General features: G+C 52.4%; 3 protein-coding genes across 6 annotated transcripts in view; 1 reads left to right on the top strand and 2 right to left on the bottom strand.

Moving 5' to 3' along the window:
- Lims2 (LIM zinc finger domain containing 2) overlaps nt 1-19,185 on the top strand; it is a 30,701-nt gene extending 11,516 nt beyond the window's left edge. For 3 of the 4 annotated variants that reach the window (XM_031365225.1, XM_031365224.1, XM_031365223.1), the window contains exons 2-10: nt 2,123-2,282; nt 3,863-3,929; nt 4,163-4,283; nt 14,723-14,872; nt 15,540-15,690; nt 16,668-16,760; nt 17,405-17,453; nt 17,696-17,771; nt 18,314-19,185. In XM_031365225.1, the coding sequence (XP_031221085.1) occupies nt 2,127-2,282; nt 3,863-3,929; nt 4,163-4,283; nt 14,723-14,872; nt 15,540-15,690; nt 16,668-16,760; nt 17,405-17,453; nt 17,696-17,771; nt 18,314-18,461 (1,011 nt within the window). In that variant the 5' untranslated portion in view covers nt 2,123-2,126 and the 3' untranslated portion in view covers nt 18,462-19,185. Of the gene's footprint in view, nt 1-2,122; nt 2,283-3,862; nt 3,930-4,162; nt 4,284-8,558; nt 8,740-14,722; nt 14,873-15,539; nt 15,691-16,667; nt 16,761-17,404; nt 17,454-17,695; nt 17,772-18,313 lie in introns of those variants that run through there. The other variant, XM_031365226.1, reaches the window with a different exon arrangement.
- Gpr17 (G protein-coupled receptor 17) lies at nt 2,616-9,820 on the bottom strand. The gene is made up of 2 exons (XM_031365227.1): nt 9,398-9,820; nt 2,616-7,975 (listed from the first exon to the last, which is right to left on the bottom strand). The coding sequence occupies exon 2, from the start codon at nt 7,966-7,968 to the stop codon at nt 6,949-6,951; it is 1,020 nt and encodes a 339-aa protein (XP_031221087.1). The 5' UTR covers nt 7,969-7,975; nt 9,398-9,820; the 3' UTR covers nt 2,616-6,948.
- A 593-nt stretch (nt 19,186-19,778) lies between the features above and the next one.
- Nucleotides 19,779-22,552, bottom strand: part of Myo7b (myosin VIIB) — an 80,412-nt gene continuing 77,638 nt past the window's right edge. The window contains exons 43-47 of the mRNA XM_031365222.1: nt 22,106-22,291; nt 21,786-21,902; nt 20,621-20,704; nt 20,374-20,493; nt 19,779-20,044 (exon numbers count right to left, since the gene is read on the bottom strand). Of these exons, the coding sequence (XP_031221082.1) occupies nt 19,943-20,044; nt 20,374-20,493; nt 20,621-20,704; nt 21,786-21,902; nt 22,106-22,291 (609 nt within the window). The 3' untranslated portion in view covers nt 19,779-19,942. The remainder of the gene's footprint in view (nt 20,045-20,373; nt 20,494-20,620; nt 20,705-21,785; nt 21,903-22,105; nt 22,292-22,552) is intronic.

A 22,552-nucleotide genomic window follows, 5' to 3' on the forward strand; every position in this document is an offset into this window, starting at 1 on the left:
GTGTGAGCCACCACCGCCCGGCTGATGCTCTTGATTTAAAAAAAAAAAAAGGAGCCATGCTGCTGAACCAAAAGGGGTAAAGGCTCCTCAGGAAGCTATTGACCCCAACAGGTTTTGGATGGATTTTAGGGATTTGGGAAGAAATATGTCCCCTTTCTCTTTCCCGCCTCGCCTCTCTCTTTTCCTTTACTTTCTTCCTTTCCCCTTTGGACAGGGTCTCGTGTATTTCAGGTAGGTGATGATGGCCTTTGTCCCTCAGCCTCCCCTGCCCCAGTGCTGGGGTTACAGGAGTGCACCACCATACACTGTATGATGCAGCCTAAGGATCTAGTCCCTGGCTTTCTTGCACGTCAGCAAATGCTCTACCGACTGAGCTACATCCTCAGCACCTCGTCCAAGGCAGAGTGATGCTTTCCTGGGATTGACGTTGCAAGGAGTAGGGCTGTCTTTGTGTCAAACCCTGTTTATTCTGTGCAGCCTGCTGACCTCTGAGGCTGAGGGGACCAGAGAGACAGGCCAAATGGTCCCAGGGGTGGAAGCTGGGGTTGAAGGAGGCTGTGCTTGCTGAACCCCAAACCTGGCGAGTGTTTGAAATAGTGCAGACACACAGCAAATACCCAAGGGGAACAGCTTGGGTATGACACGGACACTTCTGCAGACATTGCCTTTTGGAGACAGCTGATACTGGACCCATTTTACAGACGAGGGAACGAAAGTTCACAGGACTTCAGTGCACAGGCTAGGTATTGTCACCATGACAGAAATACTGTTCAAGAGAGGGAGGATTTGCTTTGCTCACAGTCATAGTTTGCCTTCTGTTGTTGTCACAGAACACGCTGACCAAAAGCAACTTAAGGAAGAAGGGGTTTATTGGACTTACATACAGGGTCACAATCTATCATTGAAGGAGATCGGGGCTGGAACGGAGGAGCGGAGGCAGGAAGCATTGAGGAAAGCTGCTCACTGGCTTGCCCCCCCCCCAATGGCTTGCTCAGCCGCTTTCTTAAAGACCCAGGACCTCACACATGAGCCACGAATTCAGAAAAATGCGCCCTATACATGCCCACAGGCCAGCTTAATGGAGGCAACTCCTCAGAGGAGAGTCCCTCTTCCCAGGTGTTTCTAGTCTGTGTTAAATTGACAAAAACTGACCCGTACATGTCTTGTCAGGGCATGTGGGTTACGGTGGAGCAGCCAGGTGTGAAGATATGTGCTTATGCCCCCAGCACTGTGGGGAGCGCTGTTAGTCAGCCAGCTTAGCCCTACTTGGTGATTTCCAGGTCAGTGAGAGATGTTGCCACAAAAAAAAAAAAAATGTAGATGGGCCAGGTTAGTTGACTCTGTTGGTCTTCCTATGGAGTTCCTATCCTTCCTCCTATTCTTTCTTTCATAAAAGTCCTCAAGCTCCATCCACTGTTTGGCTGTGGGTGTCTGTATCTCCCCAAATCTCTCAGAGGACAACATGCTCCTACTGTGTGCAAGTAAAGCAGAGCATCATTAATAGTGTCGGGCACTGGTGTTGCTTGGGGCTCTCAGAGTCTAAACCGACAACCAAAGAGCATACATGAGCCTAGGCCTCCCGACACATAAGTAGCAGATGTGCAGCTTGGTCTTTAGGTGGGTCCCGAACAACCAGAGCAGGGGCTATCCCAAAAGCTGTTGCCTGGATGTGGGATATGTTCTTCTAGCTAGACTGCCTTGTCTGGCTTCAGTGGGAGAGGAAGTGCCTAGCCTCACAGAGACTTGAAATGCCAGGGTGGGGGGATTCTCAGGGGTTCCTCTACCTGCTCAGAGAAGAAGGTGATGGAGGGATGGGGGAAGGATTATGGGAGGGAATGACTGGGAGGGGGGGAAGTGAGCAAGATATAAAGAAAAAAATAAAATAAATTTAAAAAGTGGATGGTGTCCGAGGAACAACAGCTGAGAAGATTCTCTGACTTACATATGTACCACCCCATACACGTGTACATACACATACAACATTTCATGTTTTATGTATGTGCCATGTTTGTTGCCCTTAAAGGCTGGATTCACCTGAACCTTTCATCAGGGGTGTGTCCCTAGACCTGCTCTGCCAGCCTGCTGTCCAGTGCTGATCTCCTTTTCCTCCTATCCCCTCTAGCAACATGTCTGAGTGTTTGGCCGATGCCCTGTGCCAGCGCTGCCAGGCCCGGTTTGCCCCCACAGAGCGCATTGTCAACAGCAATGGGGAGCTCTACCATGAGCACTGCTTTGTGTGTGCACAGTGCTTCCGGCCATTTCCCGAGGGGCTCTTCTACGAGGTAAGGAGGTTCTGGGTGGTAGGTAGCCTGTTCTTGGAGGGCCTGTGGCTGCTCTGTGACCTGGCCAGGCTCTGAGGCTGCAAAGCTGAGTTTCCCGCAGGACGTTAGTCCATCTCTTACCTGTGGACTTCTAGTTCTAGAAGCTAATGTCAAAAAGCAGTGCTTGGTGGCTTGTGCTGTAGCCCCAGCATTGGGAAAGAAGAGCAAGGGGGATCCCTGAAGCTCACAGGCCAGTCAGTTAGCCTATTTGGTGAGCCACAGGCTGGTGAGAGACCCTGCCTCAACAAGGGGGATATACACATATACACATAAACACAGGCATATAGCAAACCATGTCAATGTACATCAATATAGTACTTTATTGAAAATGATGATAACAAGTAATAAGATATTCGACTTTCCGTTATTTGTTAGACCTTCAGGTTTATGCATCAGAGATTATTTTTGTCTGTGTGGCGACATCAGTCTGACAGTAAGATTTTCACCACCACATCTAGCAGACCCAGAGGCAAGGCCTCTGTTACCTCCCCCAGAGCTGGTTAAACACTGGCTGTCACTCCGCTGTGCTACAGTGGACAGGGACCAGAGCTCGAGGGGGTTGTGCTCTCCTGTGAGCTGTTGGCATCACTGATTTGACTGATGGGGATGTGGAGTCAGATGAGGATCTCCTGTCACCTTCCAGGCTCCAGAGAGATGCTGATCGGAGAGGCATCCGAGGGCTGGGCGGAGCTCTGTGAGGGCTTTTAGACCACAGCCAAGCCTACCTAGCACAGTAGGTTGTTTGGGAGATTTGCTGCTGAGCCAGCTTAAGCCTCTGCCTCCCCTCTGGCTCACAGCGGAGAGCCACATGTGACTTTAGGGGAAGGAAGTTATCAAAGATGACTTTGAGCTTCCAGTGCGTCCTGCTCCCATCCCCCAGAGCTGAGATGACAGAAGTGCACTATGGTAGCCCATTTTATACAGTTCTGTAAACCGAACCCAGACCTCTGTGCATGGTAGGCAAGTACTCTATAAACTGAGCTACATCCCCAGTCCCACATTTTTTGTAAGAAAGCAAATTATTACAGGGAGAGAAAGGCAAGGCAAGCTTTGGTCATTTCTTGAGGACAATACAGGACAGTGGCTGACTGAAGCACTGCTGTGCTTTTTCTTTGTCACCCCCAATTCCCCAGGCCCTCCCTGGGGAATTCTTTCCTCCATCTTTCCTCTTTGGGTCTTTTGTAGTCTCTGGAGGAACTGAGCTGGTCAGACATGGAGGACAAAGTAGCACAGATAACTCAAAGTTTGACCCATCCTTTCCCAGCCCCGGCTCCCACCTCAGCTTGGCCTGTGGTCAGGACCCACAGGTCCCCTCTCCCTCAGCAGACACAGAATCCCCACGAGCTGGCCTCGGACCATCAGTATCTCTGAAACCCCCACTTGGCACTCTGCTAAACCACATGGGCTAGCCCCCTGCTCCAGCTAGCTTTTGAAGCTTCCCTTCTCAGGACCCCAGACCACTGCTACTTGTTAGGGAGCAAAGGCTTGTAGAGATGCAGAATGACTTGCATGTCTTTCTTCTGTGCCCCCCCCATTTGCAGTTTGAGGGCCGGAAGTACTGCGAACATGACTTCCAAATGCTGTTTGCTCCATGCTGCGGATTCTGTGGTAAGAGCTGGTGACAGCACTTAGCAAGCGGGAAGGGGACCAGTGGGGTAACAGGGAGTACTGGCATCCCTTCTCCTGGGGACTTTTCCTGTCTTCCTGAGCATTGTCTTCAGGCCCCTAAACGAGGGGTGCTTGGACAAGGCTGAACAGGGAAGAACACTGGGTACATAGGACGTGGAAGGTGCTGAAGGGTGGGGAGAGCGCCGTGACAGCTAAGGTCTCTCCTCTTCCAGGTGAGTTTGTCATTGGCCGAGTGATCAAGGCCATGAACGCCAACTGGCATCCGGGTTGCTTCCGCTGTGAGCTGTGTGACGTGGAGCTGGCTGACCTGGGCTTTGTGAAGAACGCCGGCAGGTGAGCCCGCTGCAGTCGTGGACAGAGAGGAGGACCTCTTGTCCCCACTCTAAGTGCTGCGGTCTTGCCTAGTAGGCTCTGTGGCATCCTCTGCTGATCTGGATGTGGGCCCTCTCCTACCCCTGCTAGAGGGAGAACACAGCCCCCAGTGTATGGATAAAGATGGAAGCAGGAGAGTAAGCACAGACGGAGCTCTCTCTGGGCAAGGGGTGGGTCCTTTGGGGACACCAGACTTGAGGGCATTGAGTAGCAATGGATGGATGAGGAATTTTAAGCTGACAAATCCCAATTACCCCTGACACCCCACCTACCGCTACCACACCCTGCTAATTCCATCTGTCCTGCCTTCCTCCCTGAACTCACGCGGCTGGACCAGGTTGCCCAATTTACTCCAAATTCAGGACTGTAAGCCTCACTGGTACTCTGCCAGTTCCCCTTCCAGGAGGCCTCACTCTTTCTTCTCACCCCTGCCTCCCTCACTATGGGCTCTACACCTTCCCAGTAGCTATGAGCTTATCTCCCACCCACTTGGGAAAGCTTTGGGGGAGCACCCAGCAACACCTTTGTGCCCCAAAGCCCTCCCCAGCACAACTTCTCTATGACTTGGGCCAAGCCTTGACCTCCGAGCACGCTCACAACCGGGCCCTCACATCCACTCTCAGTGAGATTTCTGTGTTGTGCCTCAGCCTCTCTCTCAGCACAGAGGTGCTCTTTAGGCCCACGTCCATGTCTACCTTTGAAGATGACATCTTGGGCCTCTTAATGGCACCTCTGGACCATCCAGGGATCCACTGCAGATGTTCCCTTTGCTCAAGTCTCCTACCGGTGTGGCATCTCCATTTGAAATTCTAACACAACAAGTCCCCCAAAGAGCTGCAAACTTCTCCTCCTCTGACCCATGTCTGCTTTTGCATTCCCTGTGCCAGGAAAGGCAGTGCTGACTTCCAGAGACCCTCCAGTCTCCCACGAGACTGTCCTTCCTGTCTGGGTCTTTGCCCCCTCTATCCCTCCTGTCACAGCCTGTGGTGATCTTCTCCCTTTGCTCTTCCATCGAAGAGGCACATGGCCTCGTGCTGGTCCTGGCTGGCACGGTCTTGCCTTCGGCAGGTTGTCTTGGTGAGGGTCCATGGGGGTGGACAGACTGGCCCTGGATAAGAACAGTGCTGAGCATCAGGGCCATCTTAGGGTTTCTCTAGTGAAAGGCAAGGTGCAGCTGGGGGTACGTTTGAGAGCCCCCTTAACCTAGAATGGCACTTAGAACTGCATGCTTGCATAGCTTCAGGTCTGCCTGGGCAGGCATGCTACAAGGCTACCAGAACCACAAGGGAGGTGTTGCCCTACTCAGTCATTCTTGGGTGGAAGGGGTGAGAATTTCAGGGGAGGGATATCTATCGTGTGTCATGTTGAACCAGCATGATGATTTCCTCCATCTTAAGACTCAGTTATGTTTATATCAGGTATATTGCCCTGTAAATTATGGTAATGGTACCAGGAATGAAAAACTAAGGAATTTTTAACTTAAAATAAAAACTAAATCAGGGACGTAGCTAAACTAAAGACTTCCTATCCTATGAGACAATAACCTTGGGCAGTCTGACAAAGAATTTGGACCAATTTCTCAACCTATGGGCCACGACCCTTTGGGGTCAAAAGAATTACAAACAAGTACAAAAAAGGGACACGTTAAGAGTGGTCACCACACACTGACAAGTTCAACAGCTCAGAGCCAGGCAGTCAGAGTGGCAGAAGCCTCTTAGGAGGGAGTGGGGCTCAGGACGTCCCTTCTGGGTGGAGCTGGAGACAAGACCATACATCAGGCTCCCTGCCTGCAGTGGGCTCTGATGGCTGTCCATGCCATATGCCTGACTAGGCCACATTCTACTGAGAAGCTCTGGACAGTGCCTGCTTGAGGCAGGTGTGAGGACATGGTGTGCCTACTTCCAGAGACTCTCCAGCTTCTCACGAGACTGTCCTTCCTGTCTGGGTCTTGCGCCCTCTGTCAACAGGAGGGACAGAGTCCAGAACTGTATTTGCTGGGTTCACAAGCAGCCAGTCTGAAATATACTCACATATGGCTATCACTAGAGTCTGTGTCCCCTAAACCCAGACAGAGATCATGGGGCAAAGGTACCTTAAGCATATATTCGATATACCATACACTTCAAAGGAAATATTAAACATCCATCTAGTTCCATTGACATTTGTGCCGCCTCTTCTCCTGGGCCTTGGGCAGCTTGCTTTCTGGGCTATTCTGTAGGGCTTTGTTTCTGTGGGCATCTGTAGTATGAAAGAGGCTAGAAATTGAGTAGAGAAGAAAGATTCCCATTGTTCCAGAAATGTCCCTGTGGCTCTCTTCCCAATTTAGCACCAGTGAAGTCACTGAGTGTCTGGGAGCTGTACAGAAGCCAGGCCAACCCAGTCCTGTGGAGGGGTGGGCAGGGCATCCCTGTAGTTAGCCCTCCCTCTTGATGGATTTGCTCAGACTGGATGGCCTTGCAGTTGAGGCCTTGGAGCAGGGTGAGAACTCCTGACGTTTCCGTCTGTTTGCTCAGGAATAGTTGGGGAAGATAGACTTCTTTAGCTGGCTCTGGTAGCATGTGCCAGTTGGTAGCTGGTCTTCCTGCAACAGTCTCCAGCTGGCCTGGTGACAGGAACTCCCCGAGGCTCACAGCTCGGATCGGGCACTCAGGGAGCTCTCGTTGGTTTTCCCTTCGAAGCTGGGAGGTGGACCCGTGAGCCGTTTGCTGCAGAGCAAGTTGCATAAGGCATGGCGGAACTTCTCAGCCACAAAGAAGTACATGACAGGATCCAGGGCCCCGTTGAGGCTGGTGAGGCAGGAGGTGATCCGGTTCCCCAGGGCCAGGGCTCGCTGAGCGGTGCATGACGTCCCACCACCACGGTAGTGAAGCACGTAGACTGAGCGATGGATGTGGTAGGGCACAAAGCAGATCAGGAAGATGGCCAGAACCATAGCAATCATGCGGACGGCTTTGTTCTTGAGGTGTTTCTCTATACGGGGGCCCTGGCGCAGGCTGCGAATGATCAGCAGGTAGCAGGTGACTGTGGTGATGAACGGGAAGGTAAAAGCTACAGCCAAGGATGCCAGGGCATGATGGGAGGCCTTCTCCCGGTACAGCTGCAGGCAGACTACTGTGTGGTTGGTCTGCACAGTCTGTGGGCTGACTAACAGTGGGGCCATAGCCACGGCCACCACGATCCACAGGAAGGCGCAGGCCAGGTGGGCATAGAGAGGTCTTCGAAGCTTGAGGGACTTGACCGGGTGCACAATGGCCAGGAACCGGTCAGCGCTGATGCAGGTGAGGAAGTAGATGCTGGCGTACATATTCAGGTAGAAGAGGAAGCCAGTGAGTCGGCATGGGATTTCCCCAAATGGCCAGTGATTCCCAGAGAAGTGATAAACCAACCGGGTAGGCAGGACCAGCACGCAGGACAAGTCGGCCACAGCCAGGTGCATCAGAAACACGTTGGCTGGAGTGCCTGACTTGTGGTCCCAGATGAAAAGCCACAGGGCTAGGGCATTTCCCACAAAGGCTAGGATGAAGTCTAGAAGGTAGAAGCAGGCGAAGAGCATATTCTCCAGGGGAGTCTCTTGTCCGCAGTCCTCTGAGTAAGCCAGGGAGGAGTTGTCGGTCAGACTTGGTAGGGCTGCCTCCAGACCAGCCATCCTGTGGCTAAAGGCAGAACAAGGGGGACAGAGTTCTAGGGGATGCAGGAACACTTTACAGGATCCCAGGATACATCCCCAAAGTGAGAGGCAGGATCTCTGATGCCCTCAGAGTCTCCTGTCACTAACTTGGGGGGAACATAGCTATTCTAAGTTTGACATAACTGATGAAGTACCCAGGGGAACTCCCGTGTCTGATGGATTTTTTTGTGTCTATTGGAGTTGTCTGAGCCTCAGAAGCTTGAACTTCAGTCACAGGTCAACTCCAACGGAGGCTTGATTTTCCTCTAGAGTGAGGAGGGCCTGGGGAAATTGCTGTCAAACTCAGAACCTGGAAGCTACCTTTCTGCCCTGTGCCCAGTCACTCCCTCAGCCCTAGAGGGTGGAGTTAGGGCTGGAGGAAAAGGGAAGCAAGTTTGACGGTCTGGGCTTGTGAAGGCAGGGAGCACCCTTCTTTTCTTTTCTAATCCCAGCCCAGGGCAGAGGTAGCATTGTGGGGGTCCCTTCAACGCACTCCCCATAGGTGAGTTAAGTGGGAGCTGTTGCTAAGAGAGCCTCGTGCTTGGCACCCACCAGCCCGTTAGTGTTGGCTTCCTTGGTGAGCCTGCTCCCTCTGAGTCCCAGGGCCTCCCCCACCTGCTAGCCTGGTCTGCTATGAACAATGTATCACTGAGCTTGCCAGCAGGGCTCTATCACAGCTCCTGAGAGCCCCTGGGTCTCTGGAGTTTTCCACACATAGCTGGTCAACTCCATTGTGACCAACTTTTCTGGGTGAGACCTGGGTTTAGGAAATCTTTGCCAGGGCCTTAGACCAGCAGGGAGTCCCTTCCCAGCTCAAGTTGGGGTGTGAGAGTCCTGCATCTTTCAGGACACAGTCTCACCTTGGGGGGTGGGGTGGGCAGGGAGGCACTGTGCCCGGAGCGTGTGGTGTGTGGCTCACACAACATGCACTGGAGTTGCCGTTATCCTTTGTGGGGGCATTTCCAGGACTGGCTACTTTACTTGGGGGGCTCTGAATAAGTCAAAAATGCATAACCCTTTGCTCAAAAAGTAAGACTTGGGGTTTGGGGATGTATCTTAGGTGGTAGAGTGCTTGCCTGGTGTGCATGAGGCCCTGGATTTGATCCCCAGCACATAAACTAGCTGTGATGGCAAGTGGCTGTAATCCCAACACTCCAACACTCGAAAGCAGGAGGGCGAGGAGGTCAGGGTCATTCTCCATTATAAAGAGAGTTCAAGACTAACCTAGGCTACATGAAGCCATGATTTTAAAAATACAATAAGAATTCTGAAGAACAAGAACTTCAGGATTTGTGGGAATTGTTAAATGGCTCAGGCCCCCCGTGTGACTGCAAGGAGCCTCTACTGTGCCACCTGCAGCCAGTCTCCTGCGGCTCTCTGCCCCTCCCTGCCCTCCCCTGCCCCTTACCTCTTGCAGATGACCCAGGAAGGTAAGGATAGGAGACTGGGGGAAGCAGGTAAGCTGTGAGCTGGTGGTGGGTGGTGCTCCAGGTGGTGCTCCAGGTGGACTCCTCGCAGCTGTAGGAGGAAGGCTTGACTATTTAAGGAGAGCAGGAGAGTCCACAGCGCCTCTGAACCTGAAAAGCTGCTTCATTCCTGAGGGGTCCTTTGTGGGGTAGGCTGCTCCTCCAGCTGGGTCTGCTTCCACGGAGCACATTACTGAATATTCCAGTGTGTCCTCAGATTGTACATACCCCCATCCCCCAGGCAGGCCACTGCGTATTCACAGAGGCCAAGTGTGTGACTGTCCTGGGAGCCTGGGAGTGGGCAAGGGCTGGGCCGGGTGGGGGTCTTTGGTGAGAGTTGACAGACACAACAGGACATTTCAGAAGGGGATGATTTTCTACTAGTAGGGGGATAGGGAGGGGTCAGCTACCATGGCAACGGGCCAGGATCCCAAGCTTACTGGGCTGGGGTAGGGGGTTGGGGGGGGTTGTTATGCATGCCAGGGTTGAAGCTGAGGAGTCTTGGGTTAGATGAGAGGGGATTCTTTCAGACACTTGCTGTAGGGTCCTTGTGTCCTGTCCTGTATAATTAGGCCCCGTTCGGGTGTATGGAATAAATCATGGCCTTTATGTAGAGCCCTGCACAGCTGCAAGCGCCTTATAATGGGGGTGCTGTCTGTGCTGTGGGGCTGCAGCTCAGCCCAGCAGGCTCTTGCCTGGGAGGGCCTCCCAGCAGAGGATGGCCAGCAGGAAGGCCTCAGTGGCTCCCCGACCAAGGCTTGCTCCTGCTGGGGTGACTCCAAGCTGGGACGTGTGGGTGTTGTTCGGGACTCGTGGAAGTGATACCATGGCTGACATCACTGATAGAGCAGCCATACCATGCAGCCCAACCAGCATTGTTGGTTTCCAAAGACTTAACATTTTCCAGCTAAAATTTTTGAAGTTACGGTTGGGGTCATAGCTCAGTTGTTTGTAGTGCTTGTCCAGCTTGACTGAAAAGCCCCGGGTTCCATCCTCCATGCTGCATAAACTGCGGTGGTGCATCTACCTATCTATAGTCACGGCACTGGGGAAACAGAGGCAGGAAGATGAGAGATTCAACATCATCTTCGACTACATAGTGAGTGTAAAGAAGCCAGCCTGAGTTACAGGAGACCCTGTCCCCAAAACATAATACAAAACATTTACAGTTATGTGTGGTTAAATATCTGGAGAGGACATACTGCCCAATGGTATTGTCATTTTGTCTTTTCCTATAGCATCATGTGACTGGGAATTTCACTGCATTCGACAGTTGAAGAAGCCAAAGATAAGAGAAGTGAAGTTACTCCCTCCCCCACATCCCCCAGAAAAACTCTAGCAAGTGGTAAAGCCTGGCCCTAAACCCCAGCACATGTCACCATAGACACCAGGCTATGTGCATTTGTTTTGTTCTGTTTGCCTGCTGCATTTTGACAGGAGAATTCTTACACTCAACTTTACCTTTTTCTTGGTGTACGTGTGTGCGTGCATGCATGTGTGCATGTGTATATGCATGTGTGCATGTGTGTATGAGTGTGTGGGGTACACATGTGTACATAAAGCAGGAAACTCGGATGGGTGTCTAGGTGGTGAGGAAGCTCATAAAGACATCCTACTTCATAAGGACATCTTAGAGAGGTAGACACCTTGAGGTCGCTCAGGAGCTAGGATGTGTCCGAGTAACTTGTGGGCAACTCAAATGTTTTCCTCGGAAGCAATAAGGCCAGTGTTTGGATCCCAAAACTCATGTGAAAAATCTTGGTGTGGTAGCATCTGCCTATGCTTTCAGCACCGGGAGGGGGAGACAGGCAGGACCTTGGGGCTCCCAGCCAGCTGTCGTAGCCAAATCAGTGAGTTCCAGGCCCGTGGGACATGCTGTTGCTAAAAACAAGGGGGTGAGGCTGGAGAGATTGCTCAATAGTTAAGAGTACTTGCTGTTCTTCCAGGGGACCTGGTTCTGTTCCTAGCATCATATTTGGGGTTTACAACTTCTTATAGTCAGGCTCCAAGGGCTCTGATACCTTCTGACTTTCATGGGCATGCATACACATGATGTGCACTCACAAACATACATGCGTAAAAATAAAAATAAAATTAAAAATAGTAAAAATATATAGGCTGGAAAGATGGCTCTGTGATTAAGAGCACTTGCTGCTCTTGCAAGCAAGAGTGGGTGTTGGCTCACACTGCTGAGCATGAAATTTACTGCCCTGACCAGAGCACTCTTGGGCTCACATACTTTTTTTTTTTTTTCATTTTTCTGGTGCTTAGAATTGATTTGAGGGCCTTGTGCATACTGGGTCTTGCATTACATTGTCAGCTCACCATAGGCTTTCTGTTCCTGTGGTGGCTTCAAGGACACTGATAATTTTACAATTCTGCAGTAGAATTTTAGGGAGCTGAGCTATGTATGTGCTTCACATTTCTTCTCTCTCTCTCTCTCTCTCTCTCTCTCTCTCTCTCTCTCTCTCTCTCTCTGTGTGTGTGTGTGTGTGTATGTCTGTGTATGTATGTGTGTTTGTGTGTGTTCATGTGTTTATGCAGTGAGTGTGGAGGCGGGAGGTCAACCTCAGATGTTGTTTTTAAATACCGTCCACCACCAGCCCTTTTTTGTTGATTTTTTTTGAGACAGGGTCTTTTCCTGGCCTCTAGTGAACCCCAGAAACCCATCTGTCCCCCATCTGTCCCCTCCTCCCATCATCAAGGTTATAAACATATATCACCTTGCCCTGCTTTTACAAACAACATACTATGACTACTTGTCTGTGTGCCTGGCATGTGATTGAAATCAGAGGACATTAAGAGTTGGTTTTTGAGCCAGGCAGTGGTGGCTCATGCCTTTAATCCCAGCACTTGCGAGGCAGAGGCAGGTGGATTTCTGAGTTCAAGGCCAGCCTGGTCTACAGAGTGAGTTCCAGGACAGCCAGGGCTATACAGAGAAACCCTATCTTTAAAAACAAAACAAAAACAAAAACAAAAACAAAAAGTTGGTTGCCTCCTTTCACCGTATGGGTCCTAGGGATGGAACTCAGGTGTTAGACTCTACGGCAAGCACCTTTACCTGCTGAGCCACCTGAATGGCCCATGTCCAATTTTTTTGAAGTTTGGATTCTGGGAATTGAATTCAGGACTTTATGTTTACAAAACCCAAGCCATCCATTAACTGAACTATCCATCTAGCCCCTGGATTCTGACACAGGGTCTCACTGTTTAGACGAGGCTGGCTCAAACTCATGATCCTCCTGCCTTAGCCCCCTGAACTGTGGTGTGAGAGCCACTCCATCTTATATGGTTTTGAAGCATAATTCTTTGGGTATTGCTTGAATGTTGTATTAATTTTAAGGAGGAGCTGCAAACTTTAGCATGGAGTCATGGGAAATAAGACCGTGCATGACTGTGAGGGAGAAACAGACAGAGAGAGCTGGCTGTAGCAGGTGACTGGGCATGACACCTGTGTCCTTGGCTGCTGTGTCCATGTACTTTGGGTGAAGTCACAGATTCCTGGGTGAGGACAGGATCACAGAAATGAAGGCTGTAGCCACAGGTCACATCTGCTGCCTGGTGTGGAGAAGGAGGACTTGGGCTCAGACACTGGCCCAGACAGCTTCTGCTTGGCCCTGTTGTTGAAAGAGATTACGCGTGCTGCCTCTCTCCTTCACTCACGTGTTCGACATGTTGACCCTGAGCTACTTCTCAAGGACGAGTATCCATGGTCCAGTGGAGGTGCGGTCAGCACCTTAGCGAGTAGCAGCAGAAAGCTTGCTTGGGCCTCTAGCACCGGGCTAAGCTAGTAAGTTAAGACCCGAGGCAAGAAGAGAGTCATGCTCTGCGACATAATTCCCAAGAACACAGAGGTAGCAGGGGATCCAATTGGCTAGGGGGTTCTTGAGTGGCATTCAGTCTCTGTGACAAGCCTGTGAAACGGGCTAATGGTGTGGGCTGGGGAGATGGCTCAGTCATGCTCTGAAAGCACACAAACTTTGAGGATGATCCCCTTGCACTCGTGTAAAGCTTAGCATGGTGGCGGCGTGTGTCTATAGCCTGAGTTCTGGGGAGACAGAGACAGGCAGATCCCCTAGCTAATTTAGCCACTGGCTAATTTAGCCAAGATGGTGAGTTAGTTCCATGTTCAGTGAGAAGCCCTGAGTCAAAAAAGTAAGACAGGGAACAACTGAAGTTTGACCCGAGATTGACCTCTGACCTTAACGCCTGCGCACACACCTGTACACACATCTGCATGCACAGGTGCAACAATCCACACAAATATGTATGCATAACACACATGTACCTGCACACTAAGAGGGCCAGTGGCCAGGTGGGTGTGGAGCGTTGCCAGTGGAGCTTGAGAAGGAGGGCCAAGTCCCAGCACGGTTATACTATTGGAGTGCCAAGCTGGCAGTGGGGATCGAGGGACATTGGATGGGTTGTGTACATCTTTGACTGAGGACCCTGAATCTAAATTCCTTGCACCCTCAATGATGAGGAAACAGAACCTGTGTTGATTTCCTTCTCTGTTAAGACCACAGCTGTTGCTCAGGGCAAGGAGCAGAATCAGAAAATGACTGAAGTCGTCACAAAAAGGGACTCTGTGATGACAGTGACTGGGTTCAGGAGCCTCCGTGCGACACAGCTCTTCTTGTCTGTAAAGACAGAAAGTGCTTGTGAGTGTCAGGGGTGGGGGGCATCTTCATCCGGCAGACTCCAAAGGGAGGGGTGAATGGGGCCTGCGTGGATTTGGCCACCCCGCCATGCATTGTGATGGTCTAAGGCTCACATTCCCTGGCTTGCACTAAAAGACACATGAAAAGTAAAACCAGCCTTTCAACAAATAGCGGCTAAATGTCCCTTCTGTATCAGACAACGTCCTAGGCTCAGGAAGCCTTGGAAAAGACACATACATCCCAAAGATGGCCAATACAGGCATCCTAATGTATGGGTATGCTTTCCAGCATATGGGTGTTGGGGTTCAAACTCACGTTACTAGGGTTGGTAGCAAGTGCCATTACCTGCTGAGCCATCTTACCTGGCCCACAGGCATTTACTGAGTGTGGGAGAGCATCCCTTTCAGAATCCTTCCCTGCCTTTCACTCCTCGTGAGTGGGAAACTTGCTTTTCATAATCGTGAGCTTGTTCCCTTTGCTACCCAGCTGCTGCTGAAGGCACAAGCAGGGCTCTAGTCTTGCTTTCTCAGGAGACGGCTGGGCTGTTCTGGGGAGAGGCAGAGGTAAAAGGATCGTTCTCCCTGACATTCCTCTTACCTCCCACAGGCACCTCTGCCGGCCTTGCCACAACCGCGAGAAGGCCAAGGGCCTGGGCAAATTCATCTGCCAGCGGTGCCACCTCGCCATCGATGAACAGCCCCTCATGTTCAAGAATGATCCCTACCACCCGGACCACTTCAGCTGCTCCAACTGTGGGTAGGTGCCCAGTCCTGGCCCTGTGTGTGGCAAAGGCAGGGCCGGCTGTCACACAGTGGGGCTACTGGAATTCTCACCTAGGACAGAGGCCAACAAGATAGGCACAGAGGGTGCTTAGTGCATGAGGCAGAGGGCTTCAGGGTGACGATGGGAGGAGGTGGCAGGCTCCTCTCTCCAGACTCTGTTCAGGGGTACTCGTGATTTGAGAAAAGCTGTATAAGGGGCATACATGGCCTCTGGGCTGCAGGACTCTGCCTGAGATGTGACAGAGAGGAAAGAGTGGAGACTGTTGAGTGGGTGCTGGTGTTGAAGAGGGAAGAGAGAAGAAAGACTAGAGAGAGAGGAGGGAGAGAGAAGCTGAGGCTCCCCTATAGAGTCCCCTGGTATTCCTTCTATGCTTGCCCCAGACACACAGTCTGCTTTAGAGGAATGAGAAGAAACAGGCCTTTATCTAAGGAAGCTGGACAGGACACAGGCACTTTCTGCAGGCCTGGGCGGGAATTCGGTGCCCTGGGGCCTGTCTGGGGTGCACACAGAAAATCCCCAGAGATCTGAGTGATCTGCTTGAGTCAGAGCAGGGGCCTCAGGCACAGTGCCCTGGACCGGGTTGTAGCGGCCTTACAGATAGGTGGGACTATACCTGAGGGGCTTCTGTGCTGTCTTCTAGGAAGGAGCTGACCTCCGATGCCCGAGAGCTGAAGGGCGAGCTCTACTGCCTGCCTTGCCATGACAAGATGGGCATCCCCATTTGCGGGGCTTGCCGCCGGCCCATTGAGGGTCGCGTGGTCAATGCACTGGGCAAACAGTGGCATGTGGAGGTGAGCCTGGAGTGGGCACAGGTTCAAGCCTGGTTCACAGTCCCTCGGAACTCCGTCCTGGGCCACCATGCACTAGCTGGTTCCCATTGAAAACCTCTCTCTGGGGGGCAACCTCTCCTTGTTCTAGCTAGGAACTCCATGGGAGCCAGGAAACTACAGCCCCCAGGCCATGCTCATGTAGCCCAGTCACCTTACCTCTTACCTCTGTTTGCATTCTGAAAGATTCTAGAGTCAAGAGAAAACCTTAGACACAGTCCACCTGGACGTGCATGACAGGAACCCCACATAGACAGGGAGCTGGTGGGCTCCCGGGTCAGCTCTTACCCATGCCCTGGACACTCTTACACTCTTACGGATACATTTGGAAAGAGTGCTTGCAGCTCTCCTGGTCTGGTCATCTGTGTGTCCATAAGCAGTGCTTGGGTGGCTTATTAACAAAGCCACTATGGGATGTGCTGCCTTGTCTCTTGGGTATTGTGACCACACAAGCTCCAAAGGAGAGAATATGGTTCTTATACTATGTGGGCCTTTTGGGGGGTGGGGTGGATTGGGAACAGGAGGTGCTTCCTAATATCAGGGCAGGGATCACAACCTGTTTGCTAAGCAGGATCCCAGTGACGAAGGATATTATTGTGACATGCTCAAGGATGAGGAGAGCTGGCAGTGTGGTTCAGTTGGTAGAGTGCTTGCTTATACGCATAAGGACCTGAGTTTGGTTCCCCGTACTGTGATCCTGCATGCCTGTAATCCTACCACTTGATAGAATCAGAAGTTCAATATTACCCTTACTACACAGTGACTTTAAAAACATCCTGGACTACCTGAGACCCTGACTCACAGGCCAGTGTAGGCTTAGCTGGCTCTTACAGCATCCACCTGGGTGTCAGTTCTGCCCACTATGAGCCTCATCCCTTTTCCCTCTTCTGGGGTCCCTGGTACAGCTCTAGTATTGCACAGCCACATCCTCTTTCCTTCAGCACTTTGTCTGCGCCAAGTGTGAGAAGCCATTTCTGGGGCATCGGCACTATGAGAAGAAGGGCCTAGCATACTGTGAGACCCACTACAACCAGGTAAGCCTGGGACAGATCCTGCAAAGACACAAGGCTGGAGCTGGTGGGGGGGAGGGTAGGGCGCTCAGGACCTTGAGAGAGCAGGGCTGGGGCTGTGTCTAGACATCTCCATGTCCAGAAGTGGTGCTTGGGTGGCCTGTTGGAGAAGGTCCTGGGAATAGCTATGGGCTGTGCTGCCCTGTCTCTGGGGGACAGTCCTCACATTCTGAAAAGCACAGCAAGATGCTTCCTAGGGTCTCTGGGCTCATGCAGTCTCCTCTCATGTGAGTGGGAGTCTGTTGTGTGCACCAGAAGCCAGGCCTCTGTCCTCAGGCCTTGGGTTCCAGCTTGGAGTCTTGAAGCTTGAATGTAAGACACGTGAGCAGCTGTCCACACAGTATCTTTATTTGATAGATATGCCATTGTGGCCTCAGAGGCTGACGGGGGGGGGGGGGGGGGGGGGGGGGGGGAGGTCACACCTGTTCCCTCACTCTTGTAGGACTTGGGTAGGATACATCAGTGGGGAGCAATGGGAGCTTTGGGGAGCAATGTCTTGACCTGTGATACTTTTGGGGGGAGTGCTTTCAGTGGGCTGGGCATCCTCAGAAAGGGCTCAGGAGGTTGTTCTGTCTGTGGGCAGTGCTGATGGCTTGTTTTGTCCACAGCTGTTTGGGGATGTCTGTTACAACTGCAGTCATGTGATAGAGGGTGATGGTGAGGCCTCTGTCCCCAAGCCCCTTCCTCTCTTGCTCTCTCCCAGTCTGTTCTCCTGGTGGTGGGAGGGACTGGTGGGGTGGTAGGGGGTTGTGGGGATGTGGGAGAGTTGGGGAATTGTGGTTGGTAGTGGGGTTGGGGGAGGGTGTTCCACAGCTGCAGGTCCATCTGGCTTGGGCTTTGCCTAGCCGGGCCTGCAGCTGGCTTGGATGGGCCTGCTAATTCTACATCTGGCCTCACAGTGGTGTCAGCCCTCTGCAAAGCCTGGTGTGTGAACTGCTTCTCCTGTTCCACCTGCAACATGAAGCTCACTCTGAAGTGAGTAGTGGTGGGTGCTTTGCAAACCTTGATTTTCCAGCCCGCTTTCCCTGAACCGAAGCCTCAGGCAAGCCCTGGGCATGTGTGAGGCCGAAGTGTGTCAGGCAGATGAAGTAGCCCAGGGATCCCAGAGACCGATGAAGGAGGCAGTTACACACTTACAAGAACCCTGGGCTTTGGGGGAAAATATTCTGTGTCAGGGAACAGCGTGTGTAAAGGCAAGCATCGGGTGGCTGCCTCTCCCTTGAAGCCTAGGAGGGTATAGGGCGGCTGGAACTGTGAGGTGAGATAGGGATCGAGCTTTCAAGAGCAATAGGGGGCCATAGAAGGCTACGAAGAGAAGCTTCTATGAGGGAAGGGAGGCTTACAGGCTCATCTCTTCTTCCCCAGTGCCCTTTGGCTAACATCCCACCCTGGAATCTAGCCTGCTGGCTGTGGCAGGCAGGGGTTGGGAGGGCAGAGGGCTGGCAGCTGCTGTCTGGGCGACTGTCTGGAGACAGAGTGGGTAGGGCATAGACTGCTGGGGTTCTTTCTGTCTGCAGGAACAAGTTCGTGGAGTTCGATATGAAGCCCGTGTGTAAGAGGTGCTATGAAAGGTTCCCCCTGGAGCTGAAGAAGAGGTTGAAGAAGCTGTCTGACCTGACCTCCCGCAAGGCCCAGCCCAAGTCTGTGGACATCAACTCAGTCTGAAGGTCCTCAGCCTCCTTGCCTGCCTGCAGAACCTTAGTCCTCACCCCCCTGCCCCAAGTCTTGCTAGCCACCTCCCACTTCTGCTCCATCCTAGCCCACTCTTCAGGTATGCCATCTTTTCTGTTTCCAGTCCACCTTGGGCTATGAAGCTCATTCTGAAGTGAGTAGTGGTGGGTGCATTACAGCCTTGATTTTTCAGCCCGCTTTCCCTGAACTGAAGCCTCAGGCAAGCCCCGGGCATACTCTCTTCTGTGCTGAGGCCTGGCCCACACATTTCCCAGGCATTTCTCCCTGGGCCCACAGCCTCCAGGGACAGGAACAAACTGGGCCAGGATTATTTGCCACTTGCTTGACTCACAGATCCGAACCTGATACCTCTCCTCTCCACTCTCCCAGGAGAGTTTCAGCCCCAGCGTGACCCTTAGGCTTGCCTGAGAAGCTGTCCCAGGCCCAGGGCCAGCACCATGCAGGTAGAGGCTTCAGGGACGTGCCCTTCAGTTATTCAACCACAGTAGGTCTTTGTGCTTACACTGTGTCAGCAAACCCACCTCCGGGATGGAGCAGCTAGAGGTCTCCATTGCCTTCACTACTCAGGAGACCTCCAAGAAAGCTGCTCAGCTGCTCACCAAGCCTGGGGGGGTCCCACTTCCCAGGGGCACATTGCCCTGGCCATCGCAGACCCACAAGTGGTCACATACTTGCACAATGAAGGCTGATTCACATACTCGGAGTGTCTGTGTGGTTTGTGGGAGGGATGGAGGAGCGTGGTGCTATAAAGCATTCCTGTTGGGCATGACCAATACTCAGAGACACCTCAGATGAGCAGATGGGAGAGGTTCAGGTTCTCCAGGTTGGCTACCACCAGGACTTATAGGCAAAATCTGCCAGGATTCCTCAGGCCCTACATGGAGTGGCCATGTCAGCTACCCCGGTAAGTGGATGGTGATGGTGGGGTGTTTCTCGGGGCCTATCAACTGGACAGGTCTCCAAAGTCTCGTTCAGTGCCATTGGCATCCACTTTCCACTTGGTCCTCCTGGGGGCCCAGCAGATATCCCAGTAACACATGTGGATGGGAGAAAACCATTTGGATGGCCCAGGAAGCGGGAGAGAGAGGGGGGGGAGGGGGATGGTGGGGGGAAGAAGGAAAAAAGAGCAGATGATGCCGTCCCTGCTGAGTCTGGTTGGCATCTGGTTTAGAAAAAGTCACAGTGCCATTTGCTTTTTCTGGATGAGACCCTCTGGTAGATAGAGAATCTCTCAGACCAGACGCCCACTTGGTACCCACCCATCCCCTCAGAGACACATACTTCGTCCTGCTAGGTGCATTTTTTTATTGCAGATTCAGGGTAGCTACACACCACTGGCCAGGAGGCTCGAGACCCTGCTTGGCCTCTGCAGGGAATACCCGGGAGGGGCAATCAGGCGTGCTGAGAGGCGAGTAGAAGGCCAGCATGGAAGGCTCGTGTGCAGATGGGGCCTGTTAGGGGTTGGCCGGGCCAGGGGCTCTGAAGCCCCGGTGTTTGTTCACTGTGCTCAGGAGCTGCTGTACATAGGAGGTCAGCAGGTCGTCCATCTTGTAACCCTAGATAGGATGGGGTGGGGTCAGAGAGGCTGTGGATGCAGGGAGAGTCTTGGGGCACATGGTAGAATTGAAAGATAAGAGGAAAGCGGGCTCCCCATGCTGGGCTTCGCGACTGCTTGCTCTAGTGGGACCCGAGTTCCACCCTCTCCTCAGAATGGCCTAGGATGAGTGGCCCAGAGTCAGGTTAGAGTCCTTAGACATGCTGACTTTCCTTCTTGGGGATGCATCTCACCTCCCTGCAGACCTTGGCTGGTTTGCCCTGGTCATGGGCAAGCAATCTCTCATAGTGAGGGTGCTGCGTAATGGTGGGAGACGGGGCCCACGCTTACCAGAGAGGTCTCACACAGCAAACGGCTGCCCTGGCCCAGGCTCCCCAGTGCCATGTGGAAGTAAGTGTTGCCACTACTCCAGCTGGAGATCTTGGTGAAAGGGTAGCTGTTCAGCAGTTCCTGGAAACAGAGAGGCAGGTGACAGGCAGCTAGGCTGAAGGGGAGGGGAGGCAGACAGGAAGGCAGGCATCCCACCCGAATGGATGACTGCTGGGCGGACTGAATAGCCCTGGCCCTGGCGCTCTACCTTGGTCTTGGGGTGGATGAGCAGCAACCCGTGTCGGTTGATGGCGATGAGGAGAATGTCTGGGTAGGAAGGTTCAGAGGTTTGCTGTGGAGGGAGAGGCACAGGCAGTTATCATAGACGAGTATGGGAATCAGGTGACCATCTGTCTGTGTGTCCAGGTGTATACAGGGAAATGTGTGTGCAGGTAAGCACGCACACGTGTGTATGGTGTGTGTGCACTCATGTATGGAGGTCAGAGGTCAATCTTGGGTGCCATTCTAGGTACCAGCCCCCTTTGTTTTCTTAAACATGTATTTATTTGTGGGTTCGTGCACTCGGTATGTGCTATGGTGTGTGAGTGGAGGTCAAGTGGACAATTTTGGGAGTCAGTTCCCTCTTTCCAACATGTGGGTCCTAGGGATCGGACTCATATCATTGGGCTTGGGTGGCAAGTGCCTTAACCCACAGAGCCATGTCACTGGCCATGTGTATGTATATATGTGAGTATTTTTGACATGATGTCTCTCACTGGCCTGGAGCTCACCAAATAGGCTAGGTCAGCTGGCCAGCAAATCCTAGGTACCCCTTCCTTCCTTTTTCTCTTTCTCTCTTTCTCTCTCTCTCTCTTTCTTTCTTTCTTTCTTTCTTTCTTTCTTTCTTTCTTTCTTTCTTCCTTCCTTCCTTCCTTCCTTCCTCCCTCCCTCCCTTCCTTCCTTTCTCTCTCTCTCTTTCTTTCTTTCTTTCTTTCTTTTTTTTTTTTTTGTATTTTCGAGACATGGTTTCTCTGTGTAGCCCTGGCTGTCCTGGAACTCACTCTGTAGACCAGGCTGGCCTCGAACTCAGAAATCCGCCTGCCTCTGCCTCCCAAATGCTGGGATTAAAGGTGTGTGCCACCACTGCCCGGCTGGGTACCCCTGTCTTTGTCTCCCCAGCACTAGGGTCACTAGCCGATGGCAGCATGTCCAGCTTTTCGTTATTCTGTGTTTCAGCACTGAGCTCTGAGGATTAAACTCAGGTCTTCGGGTGCTCTGCCAATGGAGACATCTCCTCGGCCCCCAGGTGGCCACTTTTTAGGGGCACAACAGGGTTACAATTAGAACACACACTCCTGTGTACTGATATGCACTGAGGACTCACCTAAATGGGACCTGTGTTGGGGCAGAGGCTGGCATGGATTAAGACTTACCTTCACCTCAAAGAAGGCAGATCCAAAGGTAGGCCACCGGTAGATCTGTTTCAGGAATTCCACTTTGGCCTCGGCCACCGTCTTGTGCTTGTGTTTGTCACATTCCAGAAGGAGGCTCTGATGGAAGAGAGGGACCCCGAGGACCTTGTCCTCCTCCGTACAGGAAATAGACACCCAGGGGCTCTGAGACTCTGGCCAGAGCAATACCCACCAATCTGGCAGGGTGTCAGAGGGACAGGACAGGGGAGGGAAAGGCCAGGCGCAGGGCAGCCCACATCCCAAGCCAACCAGCCTGCCCCCACTCAGACCCTGTTAAGGACCTTTTTCCATTCCTCTGAGGACATCAGGCGGGTGAGGTTCTGAGGTACCACCTCCTTCAGGATCTTTGAGACACTGGCCAGTTGAGAGCTGTCACTACCAAACTGGACTTTACAGATGAGGCCTCCCAGGTGGATGGCGTCTTCCCGGGAGCACTTGTGAAACCCGCGCAGGTACTTGGGTACCTCCTGAGTGGCAGACATACTGGGCCTCAGGTGACAGGAGCCTGGAGTGGGGGTGTGTGCTATCTTCCCCATTCACTAACTGAGCAGGCCAAAGGCGGAGGCCCTCCGGGGAGAGACCTAAGCAAGGGCTCGCTAGGACTGTGCTCTGGTGGACATGGGTTCCGTCCACACGATGTTGTCCTTGCAAGTTGCAAGCCGGTTCATTGCGTTCGGTGTTCTGCGTGCTCTTCTTCCCCAGCCTTACACTGTAGGCTGTGTCCCCAG

Source organism: Mastomys coucha, unplaced genomic scaffold, assembly GCF_008632895.1.
Source record: "Mastomys coucha isolate ucsf_1 unplaced genomic scaffold, UCSF_Mcou_1 pScaffold13, whole genome shotgun sequence".
NCBI classification, from domain to species: Eukaryota; Metazoa; Chordata; class Mammalia; order Rodentia; family Muridae; genus Mastomys; species Mastomys coucha.

Excerpts from the sequence above, each read along its gene's own strand:
- Gpr17 (XM_031365227.1), bottom strand. The coding sequence starts at position 7,968 with ATGGCTGGTCTGGAGGCAGCCCTACCAAGTCTGACCGACAACTCCTCC.